The sequence below is a fragment of the Pseudophryne corroboree genome, chromosome 7, assembly GCF_028390025.1.
Source record: "Pseudophryne corroboree isolate aPseCor3 chromosome 7, aPseCor3.hap2, whole genome shotgun sequence".
NCBI lineage: Eukaryota > Metazoa > Chordata > Amphibia > Anura > Myobatrachidae > Pseudophryne > Pseudophryne corroboree.
The window spans coordinates 497,254,607-497,273,307 of record NC_086450.1 but is presented as its reverse complement, the minus strand read 5'-3'; the positions used below and the strand labels follow the sequence as shown (position 1 = coordinate 497,273,307).

Genomic DNA, 18,701 nt, shown 5'->3' with positions numbered 1-18,701 from the left:
CGTTACTCGACACCCCTCTCCAATCCCTTACACTGTGCACCACGCGGAACCAGCCGGTCCCTCGCACCTGACCAGATGGGGGCTGCCGCATGGTCCCACTCCCAGCAGAACCCGTCTGGGCCAATTCCGTACACTACAACCCCTGGTACTATGGAATACCACTCAAGACGCAGGCCGGTGGCCTGGGTGATGCGCAGACTGGGGTCCTGGGTGAGGCGCAGGCCGGGGACCTGGTGTCAGTGTGCAGGCCGGAGGCCTGGTGTTGGGGCGCACGTCAGAGGCCTGGTGTTGGGGCACAGGTCAGAGGCATGGTGTTCAGGCGCAGGCCAGAGGCCTGGTGTTTGGGCAAAGGTCAGAGGCATGGTGTTCAGGCGCAGGTCAGAGGCCTGGTGTTGGGGCACAGGTCAGAGGCATGGTGTTCAGGCGCAGGCCAGAGGCCTGGTGTTGGGGCGCAGGCCATAGGCCTGGTGTTGGGGCAAAGGCCAGGGCCTGGTGTCAGGGCGCAGGCCGGAGGCCTGGTATTGGGCAGAGGCTGGAAGGGCCTGACTACTGCTGGCACAGGCCGGAAGGGCCTGGATGTTTCCACAGGCCTAGTGCCTGTCCCTGGTGCTCTAAGGAGGATTTATATATATGTGGAAGTGACCCAAGGCCTCCTACCCGTCACGGTGGGAGAGTCTGCAGCGGGGAGCTTCGTCAGCTCAGTTGCTTCCCACATGCTGCAGCACTCTCCGCCGGACTTCTGCTGCTGGGCGCCTTCCCTCATCGCTTCTCCTTCGGTCTTCTTCCTCCTGTTCTTCTTCCTCCTGTTCTTCTTCCTCCTCTCCGCCGTCGCCGCCTCCAATGCCGCTTCTTCCTCTTCTTCTTTCTTCTCGAGGTGGTCTTCTTTCTTTCACGTCCGGCGTCTGTCTGCGCTCTCCCGCTCTGCAGCGTCCCTTATATGACGCTGGGAGCGGGCAGAGCAATGACGCGGTGAGCCCGGATTGGCTTGCCGCGGCCTTGTCTCATTGGCTGCCAAGGCGCGAGCCCTGATTGGCTTGCGCTTGGCGCGCCATTCAAAATACCGCAATGCCATTGGAGGGACTTGAATCCTAACGGATGCAAGTCCCTCCTGACCCGATACCCGTTGCCGCACTGAGGGGGGATGGGGACCAGCATCCACTGCCAGGTGCCCACTATCCACAAAAGTACAATAAGGGCATGTTCTGGATGTGTAGTCTCAAGCTAAGGCAAACATGGCTGCTGAAGAGTCTCACACTGTCTCCTGGAAGAGACTGACTTGGTGTAAGTGTAAAAGTTGATGACTGCGTCCAGTGATCTTACATTCACCAGAACATTCTATGAAGTCTAGCTAAATTTGACTACAGGACTGGACAGCAGGATCTTGCAGAGAAGAAAACTCCACATCCTGCATGTAAAAATACTAGTAATAAAAAAATGCTTGGGGGTTCCTTTTAATTCCTAAACAACACACTGTATCTCTCTCCACTTTATCACTCTCTAATGCTTAGTAAATATACTCCATAATATGCTAAAGTATAAAAATATTATCACGGCGGACAGATTCCCCTTTTTACACATTACGGCAGACAGCGTCCCCTTTTTACACATGGCGGCAGACAGCGTTCCCTTGTTACACATTACTGCAGACAGCGTGCCCTTGTTACACATTACGGCAGACAGCGTGCCCTTGTTACACATTACGGCAGACAGGGTCCTCTTTTTACACATTACGGCAGACAGCGTGCCCTTGTTACACATTACGGCAGACAGCATGGCCTTGTTACACATTACGGCAGACAGCGTGCCCGTGTTACACATTACGGCAGACAGCGTGCCCTTGTTACACATTACGGCAGACAGCGTGCCCTTGTTACACATTACGGCAGACAGCGTGCCCTTTTTACACATTACGGCAGACAGCGTGCCCTTTTTACACATTACGGCAGACAGCGTGCCCTTTTTACACATTACGGTAGACAGCGTGCCCTTTTTACACATTACGACAGACAGCGTGCCCTTTTTACACATTACGGCAGACAGCGTGCCCTTTTTACACATAAAGGCAGACAGCGTCCCCTTGTTACACATTACGGTAAGCAGATTCCCCCTTTTTACACATAAAGGCAGACAGCGTCCCCTTGTTACACATTACGGTAGGCAGATTCCCCCTTTTTACACATTACGGAAGAAAGAAAGAAAGAAAGAAAGAAAGAAAGAAAGAAAGAAAGAAAGGACAGAATGAATTATACTTACTGTCTCCACTGGCTCAGGCTCCTCGGTGCAGCTTCTGGCAGAGATCACGATTCCCGGGCAGGAGAGAATGAGGACCAGGGAGGTGGAGGAGGGAGCCGCAGCAGCGCTGTGTTATTGGAGGAGGCGCTGCTGCTGCTGTCCCACTGCTTCACCATAGGCTGTCCTCTGCCGCTGTGAATGCTGGGATGCGCTTCACAGCGGCGGAAGACAGGCCATAGTGAAGCAGAGGGGCAGCAGCAGCGCCTCAACCAATAAAACAGCACTGCTGCTGCTCCCTCCTCCACCTCCCTCCTCCTCCTTCCACCCGTGGCAGCTGCGCTCCTCTCCTCTCCGGGCGGCTGTGTGCTGCAGACAGCGGTTGCCCGCAGCACACAGCGGCATGTAATGAGTCAGTTTGACTCATTACATGCTTTGGGCCCCTGGACAGTGACGGGCCCCAGTGCAACGCACTGGTTGCACTGGCGGTAGTTCCGCCTCTGCTCTGGATAATCCATTCCTGAGAGACAATAAAAAATCCTTTTATGAGGAATTGTATAAATCAGATCCAATTGATATGGAGAAATCAGTGACGTAACTAGAAATTTTTATCCCCCAAGCCAAAACATTCTGTGGCGCTCTCCCACGCATAATTGCCACTAGAAAAGTTGAAAAGGGGACGTGGCCTTGCTCAAATGGATGTGGCTTTACTGAAAGGGGCGTGCAATTGCAAGAAAATACTATTTTATACCCCAGTTTTGCAACCTGCACGCCCAGACATTGGCCAGCACAGGAAAAAAAATAATCCTGATTCATGTCCCTTATATTATTTGTCATTTTTCCTTCTTACAGTAATGCCCAGTATACATTATGCCACATACTGCAATGGCCCTTAGACATTATGCCACACACCATAATGCCCATTACACAATATTCCACACACCGTAATGCCTGTGACACATTATGACACACACTGCAATGTCCGTGATACATTATGCCACACACCGCAATGCCCATTACACATTAAGTCCTACAGTAAGGCTTCTAATTACTTTTAAATTACCTGCCCATTGCCAGGGGTTTCATGCTCTTGGTTCCATGCACGGTGCCAGGGGTTTTCATGCTCAAGGTGTCATGCTCGTTGCCAGGGGTTTCATGCGGTAGCTGTTATGCATGTTGTCAGAGGTATCATGTGCTGGGTGTCAAGCTCGTTGCCAGGGGGTAATATTCATTGCCAGGGGTTTCCTGCACTGGGTGTCATTCTCGTTGCTGGGGGGTAATGCTTGTTGCCAGGGATTTCCTGAGCTGGGTGTCATGCTTGTTACCAGACGGCAATGCTTGTTGCTAGGGGTGTGTAATGCTTGTTGCCAAGGGGTTTTCATGCTCGGTGCCTTTGCCGCCAGTGTTATGAACTCCCGTGCGGCACAACTTCCCAGCATTTAGAGCGCTATGAATGTGAATGGAATACATGGCATAGCTGGCAGGGCAGGAGTTGAGCAGTGACATGGAGCCCGGCTTGGTGAATCATGCCATCTGCAGGAAGAGGGGAGACCCGGGCATCCTTCCCCCGTGCACGTAGCTCATCCTCGGGCCACACTACTGCGCTGAGAATGCTAAGAAGGCAGCATGGAGCCGGTGCTCCCCAAGTAATGGGGACCAGAGCCCAGCGCCCCGCTGCCCCCAGTCTCCGTCCTCTCTCCTCATGCTAGAGGTCAAGTATGACCTCTAGCATCTGTCTCCTCTATGGTGGCAGCCATTTTCAGAGGGACATTTAGCACTCGTCCGCATGTCAGTCCGCACTAAATCAGTGGCGGCGACCCCGCAGCCCTGCACCTCCAAGCCTCTGCAGTGGCTGCGGGGGTGGTAGTTACGCCACCGGGAGATATAAAGCGGTATTTTGAGAAAACTGAACTGTTTCTCAGATAAACAAAAGTAGAGCTAATTACCAATCCTATAACAGTAGGATCATTTTTGCAAAGTCATTAAGAATCTTACACTCACTATTGTTTATCAAGTATTGCTCCTTACCTTTTCAGTGAGTAATCCAGAGGGGTGGAGCCTGCGTAGGGGGCAGTACGCTGTAGGAAATAGGAGGTGGAGCTTCAGCAGTCCCCGTCTCCAGAGTGACACCATATTATGGGCTAGATGCATCATCGCTTGGAGAGTGATAAAATTTAGAGTGAAAAAGCACCAGCCAATCAGCTTCTAACTTCCATGTCACAGGCTCTGTTTGAAAAATGTCAGGTAGGAGCTGATTGGCTGGTCACTCTTTCACTCTCCATTTTATCACTTTCCAAGCGATGATGCATCTGGCCCTATGTGTCTATATCTCAGTGTGACCCTATTTGTGCATCAGGCATCGTGTCTTATCCTGTGTATGTCTGGGTGAGTCTGCATATCTCTGTGTGATTCTGCATCTCTATGGCTCTGTGCATGACGGTGTGACTCTGGCCTATAGGGACCGTCTTGTTTTTAGTGATCATAGCGCTCTGAATTTTTCTTGTTGTTAGAATAGTAATATGTCCTTATAATTCATATTCTTTCCTTCACTCTACAGCCAATTTTATGGACAATTGCAGATCAGACCTTATAAGGAGGATAATGGTGGTAGATCCAGTGCTACGTGATCTTCTGGAACAGGGGCGGCTGACACAGGAACAGTACAAAGACCTGAGTGGGAAACCATCATCCCTGGAGAAGATGAGGGGACTCTGTGATATCAGCAGGCGCTGGGATGATGAGGGGAAGTTTGCGGCTTACATTACCCTGAGAAAGCACAACTCCGCGATCATCCGGGACATAGAAACTAGTGCCTGGAGGCAGCATTACACACCAGAGTATTACAGTAAGTCTTTGTGTTACTATTTCATATTTCCCATATCCTTTTGTGACTATGACATACAACCCACATTATATAAGAATAAGGTAACAAGAAGCTAAGGAACCCACCGAGATAGATCTTCCGAATCCAGCTATGGACAATGGGCCTAATTAATAGAGATGAGCGCCTGAAATTTTTCGGGTTTTGTGTTTTGGTTTTGGGTTCGGTTCCGCGGCCGTGTTTTGGGTTCGAACGCGTTTTGGCAAAACCTCACCGAATTATTTTTGTCGGATTCGGGTGTGTTTTGGATTCGGGTGTTTTTTTCCAAAAACACTAAAAAACAGCTTAAATCATAGAATTTGGGGGTCATTTTGATCCCAAAGTATTATTAACCTCAAAAACCATAATTTACACTCATTTTCAGTCTATTCTGAATACCTCACACCTCACAATATTATTTTTAGTCCTAAAATTTGCACCGAGGTCGCTGTGTGAGTAAGATAAGCGACCCTAGTGGCCGACACAAACACCGGGCCCATCTAGGAGTGGCACTGCAGTGTCACGCAGGATGTCCCTTCCAAAAAACCCTCCCCAAACAGCACATGACGCAAAGAAAAAAAGAGGCGCAATGAGGTAGCTGTGTGAGTAAGATTAGCGACCCTAGTGGCCGACACAAACACCGGGCCCATCTAGGAGTGGCACTGCAGTGTCACGCAGGATGGCCCTTCCAAAAAACCCTCCCCAAACAGCACATGACGCAAAGAAAAAAAGAGGCGCAATGAGGTAGCTGACTGTGTGAGTAAGATTAGCGACCCTAGTGGCCGACACAAACACCGGGCACATCTAGGAGTGGCACTGCAGTGTCACGCAGGATGTCCCTTCCAAAAAACCCTCCCCAAACAGCACATGACGCAAAGAAAAAAAGAGGCGCAATGAGGTAGCTGTGTGAGTAAGATTAGCGACCCTAGTGGCCGACACAAACACCGGGCCCATCTAGGAGTGGCACTGCAGTGTCACGCAGGATGTCCCTTCCAAAAAACCCTCCCCAATCAGCACATGATGCAAAGAAAAAGAAAAGAAAAAAGAGGTGCAAGATGGAATTATCCTTGGGCCCTCCCACCCACCCTTATGTTGTATAAACAAAACAGGACATGCACACTTTAACCAACCCATCATTTCAGTGACAGGGTCTGCCACACGACTGTGACTGATATGACGGGTTGGTTTGGACCCCCCCCAAAAAAGAAGCAATTAATCTCTCCTTGCACAAACTGGCTCTACAGAGGCAAGATGTCCACCTCATCTTCACCCTCCGATATATCACCGTGTACATCCCCCTCCTCACAGATTATCAATTCGTCCCCACTGGAATCCACCATCTCAGCTCCCTGTGTACTTTGTGGAGGCAATTGCTGCTGGTCAATGTCTCCGCGGAGGAATTGATTATAATTCATTTTAATGAACATCATCTTCTCCACATTTTCTGGATGTAACCTCGTACGCCGATTGCTGACAAGGTGAGCGGCGGCACTAAACACTCTTTCGGAGTACACACTTGTGGGAGGGCAACTTAGGTAGAATAAAGCCAGTTTGTGCAAGGGCCTCCAAATTGCCTCTTTTTCCTGCCAGTATAAGTACGGACTGTGTGACGTGCCTACTTGGATGCGGTCACTCATATAATCCTCCACCATTCTATCAATGTTGAGAGAATCATATGCAGTGACAGTAGACGACATGTCCGTAATCGTTGTCAGGTCCTTCAGTCCGGACCAGATGTCAGCATCAGCAGTCGCTCCAGACTGCCCTGCATCACCGCCAGCGGGTGGGCTCGGAATTCTGAGCCTTTTCCTCGCACCCCCAGTTGCGGGAGAATGTGAAGGAGGAGATGTTGACAGGTCGCGTTCCGCTTGACTTGACAATTTTGTCACCAGCAGGTCTTTCAACCCCAGCAGACCTGTGTCTGCCGGAAAGAGAGATCCAAGGTAGGCTTTAAATCTAGGATCGAGCACGGTGGCCAAAATGTAGTGCTCTGATTTCAACAGATTGACCACCCGTGAATCCTTGTTAAGCGAATTAAGGGCTGCATCCACAAGTCCCACATGCCTAGCGGAATCGCTCCGTGTTAGCTCCTTCTTCAATGCCTCCAGCTTCTTCTGCAAAAGCCTGATGAGGGGAATGACCTGACTCAGGCTGGCAGTGTCTGAACTGACTTCACGTGTGGCAAGTTCAAAGGGCATCAGAACCTTGCACAACGTTGAAATCATTCTCCACTGCACTTGAGACAGGTGCATTCCATCTCCTATATCGTGCTCAATTGTATAGGCTTGAATGGCCTTTTGCTGCTCCTCCAACCTCTGAAGCATATAGAGGGTTGAATTCCACCTCGTTACCACTTCTTGCTTCAGATGATGGCAGGGCAGGTTCAGTAGTTTTTGGTGGTGCTCCAGTCTTCTGTACGTGGTGCCTGTACGCCGAAAGTGTCCCGCAATTCTTCTGGCCACCGACAGCATCTCTTGCACACCCCTGTCGTTTTTTAAAAAATTCTGCACCACCAAATTCAAGGTATGTGCAAAACATGGGACGTGCTGGAATTTGCCCATATTTAATGCACACACAATATTGCTGGCGTTGTCCGATGCCACAAATCCACAGGAGAGTCCAATTGGGGTAAGCCATTCCGCGATGATCTTCCTCAGTTGCCGTAAGAGGTTTTCAGCTGTGTGCGTATTCTGGAAAGCGGTGATACAAAGCGTAGCCTGCCTAGGAAAGAGTTGGCGTTTGCGAGATGCTGCTACTGGTGCCGCCGCTGCTGTTCTTGCGGCGGGAGTCCATACATCTACCCAGTGGGCTGTCACAGTCATATAGTCCTGACCCTGCCCTGCTCCACTTGTCCACATGTCCGTGGTTAAGTGGACATTGGGTACAACTGCATTTTTTAGGACACTGGTGAGTCTTTTTCTGACGTCCGTGTACATTCTCGGTATCGCCTGCCTAGAGAAGTGGAACCTAGATGGTATTTGGTAACGGGGGCACACTGCCTCAATAAATTGTCTAGTTCCCTGTGAACTAACGGCGGATACCGGACGCACGTCTAACACCAACATAGTTGTCAAGGACTCAGTTATCCGCTTTGCAGTAGGATGACTGCTGTGATATTTCATCTTCCTCGCAAAGGACTGTTGAACAGTCAATTGCTTACTGGAAGTAGTGCAAGTGGGCTTACGACTTCCCCTCTGGGATGACCATCGACTCCCAGCGGCAACAACAGCAGCGCCAGCAGCAGTAGGCGTTACACGCAAGGATGCATCGGAGGAATCCCAGGCAGGAGAGGACTCGTCAGACTTGCCAGTGACATGGCCTGCAGGACTATTGGCATTCCTGGGGAAGGAGGAAATTGACACTGAGGGAGTTGGTGGGGTGGTTTGCGTGAGCTTGGTTACAAGAGGAAGGGATTTACTGGTCAGTGGACTGCTTCCGCTGTCACCCAAAGTTTTTGAACTTGTCACTGACTTATTATGAATGCGCTGCAGGTGACGTATAAGGGAGGATGTTCCGAGGTGGTTAACGTCCTTACCCCTACTTATTACAGCTTGACAAAGGGAACACACGGCTTGACACCTGTTGTCCGCATTTCTGGTGAAATACCTCCACACCGAAGAGCTGATTTTTTTGGTATTTTCACCTGGCATGTCAACGGCCATATTCCTCCCACGGACAACAGGTGTCTCCCCGGGTGCCTGACTTAAACAAACCACCTCACCATCAGAATCCTTCTGGTCAATTTCCTCCCCAGCGCCAGCAACACCCATATCCTCCTCATCCTGGTGTACTTCAACACTGACATCTTCAATCTGACTATCAGGAACTGGACTGCGGGTGCTCCTTCCAGCACTTGCAGGGGGCATGCAAATAGTGGAAGGCGCATGCTCTTCACGTCCAGTGTTGGGAAGGTCAGGCATCGCAAACGACACAATTGGACTCTCCTTGTGGATTTGGGATTTCAAAGAACGCACAGTTCTTTGCGGTGCTTTTGCCAGCTTGAGTCTTTTCAGTTTTCTAGCGAGAGGCTGAGTGCTTCCATCCTCATGTGAAGCTGAACCACTAGCCATGAACATAGGCCAGGGCCTCAGCCGTTCCTTGCCACTCCGTGTGGTAAATGGCATATTGGCAAGTTTACGCTTCTCCTCCGACAATTTTATTTTAGGTTTTGGAGTCCTTTTTTTTCTGATATTTGGTGTTTTGGATTTGACATGCTCTGTACTATGACATTGGGCATAGGCCTTGGCAGACGACGTTGCTGGCATTTCATCGTCTCGGCCATGACTAGTGGCAGCAGCTTCAGCACGAGGTGGAAGTGGATCTTGATCTTTCCCTAATTTTGGAACCTCAACTTTTTTGTTCTCCATATTTTATAGGCAGAACTAAAAGGCACCTCAGGTAAACAATGGAGATGGATGGATTGGATACTAGTATACAATTATGGACGGACTGCCACGGTTAGGTGGTATAAAAAAACCACGGTTAGGTGGTATATATTGTAATACAATTATGGATGGACGGACTGCCTGCCGAGTGCCGACACAGAGGTAGCCACAGCCGTGAACTACCGCACTGTACACTGGTTGATAAAGAGATAGTAGTATACTCGTAACAACTAGTATGACACTATGACGGTATAAAGAATGAAAAAAAAACCACGGTTAGGTGGTATATATTATAATAATACAATTATGGATGGACGGACTGCCTGCCGAGTTCCGACACAGAGGTAGCCACAGCCGTGAACTACCGCACTGTACACTGGTTGATAAAGAGATAGTAGTATACTCGTAACAACTAGTATGACTGACTATGACGGTATAAAGAATGAAAAAAAAACCACGGTTAGGTGGTATATATTGTAATACAATTATGGATGGACGGACTGCCTGCCGAGTTCCGACACAGAGGTAGCCACAGCCGTGAACTACCGCACTGTACACTGGTTGATAAAGAGATAGTAGTATACTCGTAACAACTAGTATGACTGACTATGACGGTATAAAGAATGAAAAAAAAACCACGGTTAGGTGGTATATATTGTAATACAATTATGGATGGACGGACTGCCTGCCGAGTTCCGACACAGAGGTAGCCACAGCCGTGAACTACCGCACTGTACACTGGTTGATAAAGAGATAGTAGTATACTCGTAACAACTAGTATGACTGACTATGACGGTATAAAGAATGAAAAAAAAACCACGGTTAGGTGGTATATATTATAATACAATTATGGATGGACGGACTGCCTGCCGACTGCCGACACAGAGGTAGCCACAGCCGTGAACTACCGCACTGTACACTGGTTGATAAAGAGATAGTAGTATACTCGTAACAACTAGTATGACACTATGACGGTATAAAGAATGAAAAAAAAACCACGGTTAGGTGGTATATATTATAATACAATTATGGATGGACGGACTGCCTGCCGACTGCCGACACAGAGGTAGCCACAGCCGTGAACTACCGCACTGTACACTGGTTGATAAAGAGATAGTAGTATACTCGTAACAACTAGTATGACACTATGACGGTATAAAGAATGAAAAAAAAACCACGGTTAGGTGGTATATATTATAATACAATTATGGATGGACGGACTGCCTGCCGAGTGCCGACACAGAGGTAGCCACAGCCGTGAACTACCGCACTGTACACTGGTTGATAAAGAGATAGTAGTATACTCGTAACAACTAGTATGACTGACTATGACGGTATAAAGAATGAAAAAAAAACCACGGTTAGGTGGTATATATTATAATACAATTATGGATGGACGGACTGCCTGCCGACTGCCGACACAGAGGTAGCCACAGCCGTGAACTACCGCACTGTACACTGGTTGATAAAGAGATAGTAGTATACTCGTAACAACTAGTATGACACTATGACGGTATAAAGAATGAAAAAAAAACCACGGTTAGGTGGTATATATTATAATACAATTATGGATGGACGGACTGCCTGCCGACTGCCGACACAGAGGTAGCCACAGCCGTGAACTACCGCACTGTACACTGGTTGATAAAGAGATAGTAGTATACTCGTAACAACTAGTATGACACTATGACGGTATAAAGAATGAAAAAAAAACCACGGTTAGGTGGTATATATTATAATAATACAATTATGGATGGACGGACTGCCTGCCGACTGCCGACACAGAGGTAGCCACAGCCGTGAACTACCGCACTGTACACTGGTTGATAAAGAGATAGTAGTATACTCGTAACAACTAGTATGACTATGACGACGGTATAAAGAAAGAAAAAAAAATACCACGGTTAGGTGGTATATAATTATACAATTATGGATGGACGGACTGCCTGCCGAGTGCCGACTGCCGACACAGAGGTAGCCACAGCCGTGAACTACCGCACTGTACTGTGTCTGCTGCTAATATAGACTGGTTGATAAAGAGATAGTATACAACAATATACTACTATACTGGTGGTCAGGCACTGGTCACCACTAGTCACACTGGCAGTGGCACTCCTGCAGCAAAAGTGTGCACTGTTTAATTTTAAATTAATATAATATTATGTACTCCTGGCTCCTGCTATAACAACCTGCAGTGCTCCCCAGTCTCCCCCACAATTATTATAAGCTTTTATACATTGATGTGCAGCACACTGGGCTGAGCTGAGTGCACACAGACTGAGTCACACTGTGTGACTGCTGTGTATCGTTTTTTTCAGGCAGAGAACGGATATAGCAGAGAACGGATATATTAAATAAAAGTTAACTTAACAACAACTGCACTGGTCACTGTGGTAAACTCTGTCTGCACAATCTCTCTCTCTCTCTCTCTCTTCTAATCTATTCTAATGGAGAGGACGCCAGCCACGTCCTCTCCCTATCAATCTCAATGCACGTGTGAAAATGGCGGCGACGCGCGGCTCCTTATATAGAATCCGAGTCTCGCGAGAATCCGACAGCGTCATGATGACGTTCGGGCGCGCTCGGGTTAACCGAGCAAGGCGGGAAGATCCGAGTCGCTCGGACCCGTGAAAAAAAAAGTGAAGTTCGTGCGGGTTCGGATTCAAAGAAACCGAACCCGCTCATCTCTACTAATTAAGACCTGATCACTCCTCTGCAAATTTGAAGAGGCCTGCGATAAGATAGCAGCCGCCCAGGGAGAGTGAAAACCTGCCCCCCCGTGCAAGTGTGCGAATGCGTGTGTACGCCGTGCGAAAACTTCGCCAGTCAGCAGACATCTGCAAATCTGTACGCAACTCACTTACCATCAAATGTTTTTTGCAGTGTGTGCAGTGTGTGCGCAGCCCAGGACTTACTCCTACAGTGCGTTCTCATCAGGCTGATCAGGGCCGGAGCTGACGTCACACACGCTCCCTGAAAATGCTTGGGAACGCCTGCATTATTACTGACACTCCAAGAAAACGACCAGATACCACCCACAAATGATCTCAATTTTCGCACCATTCTGTCGCTGTTTGGCGACGCGCCTGTGCATTGTACTACAATGCCCGGTAGAAAATACACCATAGTCCTGTGCAATATAAGGTAACATGTATAATTCAAGTACACAGTGTGGAACCTGATCCCTAGAGGAGGAGGGGGGCCCACCGGGGAGGGTGCATGCACACCTTAATAAGTACAACTTTAATAAATCATACATGCACACTCACATACATATATTACATACTGATACTCACACATAATTACCTACATGTCCCTTTGGTCCTCTTCTCCAGTAATAATCCATGTAACCTGAAAAAATAAGAATTTACTTACCGATAATTCTATTTCTCGTAGTCCGTAGTGGATGCTGGGACTCCGTCAGGACCATGGGGAATAGCGGCTCCGCAGGAGACAGGGCACAAAAGTAAAAGCTTTAGGATCAGGTGGTGTGCACTGGCTCCTCCCCCTATGACCCTCCTCCAAGCCTCAGTTAGGATACTGTGCCCGGACGAGCGTACACAATAAGGAAGGATTTTGAATCCCGGGTAAGACTCATACCAGCCACACCAATCACACTGTACAACCTGTGATCTGAACCCAGTTAACAGCATGATAACAGCGGAGCCTCTGAAAAGATGGCTCACAACAATATTAACCCGATTTTTGTAACAATAACTATGTACAAGTATTGCAGACAATCCGCACTTGGGATGGGCGCCCAGCATCCACTACGGACTACGAGAAATAGAATTATCGGTAAGTAAATTCTTATTTTCTCTGACGTCCTAGTGGATGCTGGGACTCCGTCAGGACCATGGGGATTTTACCAAAGCTCCCAAACGGGCGGGAGAGTGCGGATGACTCTGCAGCACCGAATGAGAGAACTCCAGGTCCTCCTCAGCCAGGGTATCAAATTTGTAGAATTTTGCAAACGTGTTTGCTCCTGACCAAGTAGCAGCTCGGCAAAGTTGTAAAGCCGAGACCCCTCGGGCAGCCGCCCAAGATGAGCCCACCTTCCTTGTGAAATGGGCATTTACATATTTTGGCTGTGGCAGGCCTGCCACAGAATGTGCAAGCTGAATTGTACTACACATCCAACTAGCAATCGTCTGCTTAGAAGCAAGAGCACCCAGTGCTGTTATCCATACAGGATAACAGCAAGTCAGTTTTCCTGACTCCAGCCGTCCTGGAAACCTATATTTTCAGGGCCCTGACAACATCTAGCAACTTGGAGTCCTCCAAGTCCCTAATAGCCGCAGGTACCACAATAACTGGTTCAGGTGAAACGCTGACACCACCTTAGGGAGAAACTGGGGACGAGTCCGCAGCTCTGCCCTGTCCGAATGGACAATCAGATATGGGCTTTTGTGAGACAAAGCCACCAATTCTGACACTCGCCTGGCCGAGGCCAGGGCCAACCGCATGGTCACTTTTCATGTGAGATATTTCAAATCCACAGATTTGAGCGGTTTAAAATGTGATTTGAGGAATCCCAGAACTACGTTGAGATCCCACAGTGCCACTGGAGGCACAAAAGGGGGTTGTATATGCAGTACTCCCTTGACAAACTTCTGGACTTCAGGAAGTGAAGCCAATTCTTTCTGGAAGAAAATTGACATGGCCGAAATTTGAACCTTAATGGACCCCAATTTGAGGCCCATAGACACTCCTGTTTGCAGGAAATGCAGGAATCGACCGAGTTGAAATTTCTTCGTGGGGCCTTCCTGGCCTCACATCACGCAACATATTTTCGCCACCTGTGGTGATAATGTTGTGCGGTCACCTCCTTCCTGGCTTTGATCAGGGTAGGAATGACCTCTTCCGGAATGCCTTTTTCCCTTAGGATCCGGCGTTCCACCGCCATGCCGTCAAACGCAGCCGCGGTAAGTCTTGGAACAGACATGGTACTTGCTGAAGCAAGTCCCTTCTTAGCGGCAGAGGCCATGAGTCCTCTGTGAGCATTTCTTGAAGTTCCGGGTACCAAGTCCTTCTTGGCCAATCCGGAGCCACGAGTATAGTTCTCACTCCTCTACGTCTTATAATTCTCAGTACCTTGGGTATGAGAAGCAGAGGAGGGAACACATACACCGACTGGTACACCCACTGTGTTACCAGAACGTCCACAGCTATTGCCTGAGGGTCTCTTGACCTGGCGCAATACCTGTCCAGTTTTTTTTGTTCAGGCGGGACGCCATCATGTCCACCTTTGGTCTTTCCCAACGGTTCACAATCATGTGGAAGACTTCCCGATGAAGTCCCCACTCTCCCGGGTGGAGGTCGTGCCTGCTGAGGAAGTCTGCTTCCCAGTTGTCCACTCCCGGAATGAACACTGCTGACAGTGCTATCCCATGATTTTCCGCCCAGCGAAGAATCTTTGCAGTTTCTGCCATTTCCCTCCTGCTTCTTGTGCCGCCCTGTCTGTTTACGTGGGCGACTGCCGTGATGTTGTCCCACTGGATCAATACCGGCTGACCTTGAAGCAGAGGTCTTGCTAAGCTTAGAGCATTGTTTTATGTGGAGAGAAGTCTCCAGACTTGATCACACTCCCTGGAAATTTTTTCCCTGTGTGACTGCTCCCCAGCCTCTCCGGCTGGCATCCGTGGTCACCAGGACCCAGTCCTGAATGCCGAATCTGCGGCCCTTTAGTAGATGAGCACTCTGCAGCCACCGCAGAAGAAACACCCTTGTCCTTGGAGACAGGGTTATCCGCTGATGCATCTGAAGATGCGATCCGGACCATTTTTCCAGCAGATCCCACTGAAAAGTTCTTGCGTGAAATCTGCCGAATGGAATCGCTTCGTAAGAAGCCACCATTTTTCCCAGGACCCTTGTGCAATGATGCACTGACACTTTTCCTGGTTTTAGGAGGTTCCTGACTAGCTCGGATAACTCCCTTGCTTTCTTCTCCGGGAGAAACACCCTTTTCTGGACTGTGTCCAGAATCATCCCTAGGAACAGCAAATTGTCGTCGGAAACAGCTGCGGTTTTGGAATATTTAGAATCCACCCATGCTGTCGTAGAACTACTTGAGATAGTGCTACTCCGACCTCCAACTGTTCTCTGGACCTTGCCCTTATCAGGATATCGTCCATTTTCTTTGAAGAAGAATCATCATTTCGGCCATTACCTTGGTAAAGACCCGGGGTGCCGTGGACAATCCAACCGGCATCGTCTGAAACTGATAGTGACAGTTCTGTACCACGAACCTGAGGTACCCTTGGTGAGAAGGGCAAATTGGGACATGGAGGAAGCATCCCTGATGTCCCGGGACACCATATAGTCCCCTTCTTCCTGGTTCGCTATCACTGCTCTGAGTGACTCCATCTTGATTTGAACCTTTGTATGTAAGTGTTCAAATATTTCAGATTTAGAATAGGTCTCACCGAGCCGTCTGGCTTCAGTACCACAATATAGTGTGGAATAATACCCCTTTCCTTGTTGTAGGAGGAGTACTTTGATTATCACCTGCTGGTAATACAGCTTGTGAATTGTTTCCAATACTGCCTCCCTGTCGGAGGGAGACGTTGGTAAAGCAGACTTCAGGAACCTGCGAGGGGGAGACGTCTCGAATTTCCAATCTGTACCCCTGGGATACTACTTGTAGGATCCAGGGGTCCTGTACGGACCCAGCGTCATGCTGAGGACTTGGCAGAAGCGGTGGAGGGCTTCTGTTCCTGGGAATGGGCTGCCTGCTGCAGTCTTCTTCCCTTTCCTCTATCCCTGGGCAGATATGACTGGCCTTTTGCCCGCTTGCCCTTATGGGGACGAAAGGACTGAGGCTGAAAAGACGGTGTCTTTTTCTGCTGAGATGTGACTTAGGGTAAAAAAGGTGGATTTTCCAGCTGTTGCCGTGGCCACCAGGTCTGATGGACCGACCCCAAATAACTCCTCCCCTTTATACGGCAATACTTCCATGTGCCGTTTGGAATCTGCATCACCTGACCACTGTCGTGTCCATAAACATCTTCTGGCAGATATGGACATCGCACTTACTCTTGATGCCAGAGTGCAAATATCTCTCTGTGCTCTATAGTCAATAAAATACTGTCCCTGTCAAGGGTATCAATATTTTCAGTCAGGGAATCCGACCAAGCCACCCCAGCGCTGCACATCCAGGCTGAGGCGATAGCTGGTCGCAGTATAACACCAGTATGTGTGTATATACTTTTTAGGATATTTTCCAGCCTCCTATCAGCTGGCTCCTTGAGGGCGGCCGTATCTGGAGACGGTAACGCCACTTGTTTTGATAAGCGTGTGAGCGCCTTATCCACCCTAAGGGGTGTTTCCCAACGCGCCCTAACTTCTGGCGGGAAAGGGTATACCGCCAATAATTTTCTATCGGGGGAAACCCACGCATCATCACACACTTCATTTAATTTATCTGATTCAGGAAAAACTACATGTAGTTTTTTCACACCCACATAATACCCTTTTTTGTGGTACTTGTAGTATCAGAAATATGTAACACCTCCTTCATTGCCCTTAACATGTAACGTGTGGCCCTAAAGGAAAATACGTTTGTTTCTTCACCGTCGACACTGGAGTCAGTGTCCGTGTCTGTGTCTATGTCGACCGACTGAGGTAAATGGGCGTTTTAAAACCCCTGACGGTGTTTGAGACGCCTGGACAGGTACTAATTTGTTTGCCGGCCGTCTCATGTCGTCAACCGACCTTGAAGCGTGTTGACATTATCACGTAATTCCTTAAATAAGCCAACCATTCCGGTGTCGACTCCCTAGAGAGTGACATCACCATTACAGGCAATTGCTCCGCCTCCTCACCAACATCGTCCTCATACATGTCGACACACACGTACCGACACACAGCACACACACAGGGAATGCTCTGATAGAGGACAGGACCCCACTAGCCCTTTGGGGAGACAGAGGGAGAGTTTGCCAGGACACACCAAAACGCTATAATTATACAGGGACAACCTTTATATAAGTGTTTTCCCTTATAGCATCTTAATATATAATCATATCGCCAAATAAGTGCCCCCCCTCTCTGTTTTAACCCTGTTTCTGTAGTGCAGTGCAGGGGAGAGCCTGGGAGCCTTCCCACCAGCAGTTCTGTGAGGGAAAATGGCGCTGTGTGCTGAGGAGATAGGCCCCGCCCCCTATTCCGGCGGGCTCTTCTCCCGGTTTTTTCTGAGACCTGGCAGGGGTGAAATACATCCATATAGCCTCAGGGACTATATGTGATGTATTCTTTTTAGCCAGAAAAGGTATTAACATTGCTGCCCAGGGCGCTCCCCCCAGCGCCCTGCACCCTCAGTGACCGTTGGTGTGAAGTGTGCTGAGAGCAATGGCGCACAGCTGCAGTGCTGTGCGCTACCTCATGAAGACTGAAAAGCCTTCAGCCGCCGGTTTCTGGACCTCTTCTTACTTAGGCATCTGCAAGGGGGTCGGCGGCGCGGCTCCGGTGACCCATCCAGGCTGTACCTGTGATCGTCCCTCTGGAGCTAGTGTCCAGTAGCCTAAGAAGCAAATCCATCCTGCACGCAGGTGAGTTCACTTCTTCTCCCCTAAGTCCCCCGTTGCAGTGAGCCTGTTGCCAGCAGGACTCACTGAAAATAAGAAAACTATCAAAACTTTTACTCTAAGCAGCTCTTTATGAGAGCCACCTAGATTGCACCCTTCTCGGCCGGGCACAAAAACCTAACTGAGGCTTGGAGGAGGGTCATAGGGGGAGGAGCCAGTGCACACCACCTGATCCTAAAGCTTTTACTTTTGTGCCCTGTCTCCTGCGGAGCCGCTATTCCCCATGGTCCTGACGGAGTCCCAGCATCCACTAGGACGTCAGAGAAAAATAAATAAATAAATATATATATATATATATATATATATACTCACCTAATTCAGTATAGATCAGTTCTATTCGGTCCAAGTAGGCATCCAAACTCCGGTTTCCTCCCACAAACCAAAAATATACTGGTAGGTTAATTGACTCCCAACAAAAACAAATTCCTAGTGTGAATGTGTGTGCGTGTACATGTGGAAGGGAATATTGGGACTAATTTAGACCTGATCGCAGCAACAAATTTGTTAGCTAATGGGCAAAACCATGTGCACTGCAGGTGGGCCAGATGTAACGTACAGTGAGAGACCTGGGTGGGAGCAGCGGCGACACAATAGATTAATTCGTGGGTTTTTTTTACTGTGCGATCCTGCGGCAGTGCGGCT

General features: G+C 48.9%; 1 protein-coding gene across 2 annotated transcripts in view; it reads left to right on the top strand.

Annotated features, from left to right (window-relative positions):
- LOC134945751 (uncharacterized) overlaps window positions 1–18,701 on the top strand; it is a 708,129-nt gene that overhangs the window by 68,481 nt on the left and 620,947 nt on the right. For both annotated transcript variants that reach the window (XM_063935217.1, XM_063935219.1), the window contains exon 4: window positions 4,787–5,074. In XM_063935217.1, coding sequence (XP_063791287.1) covers window positions 4,787–5,074 — 288 coding nt within the window. The remainder of the gene's footprint in view (window positions 1–4,786; window positions 5,075–18,701) is intronic.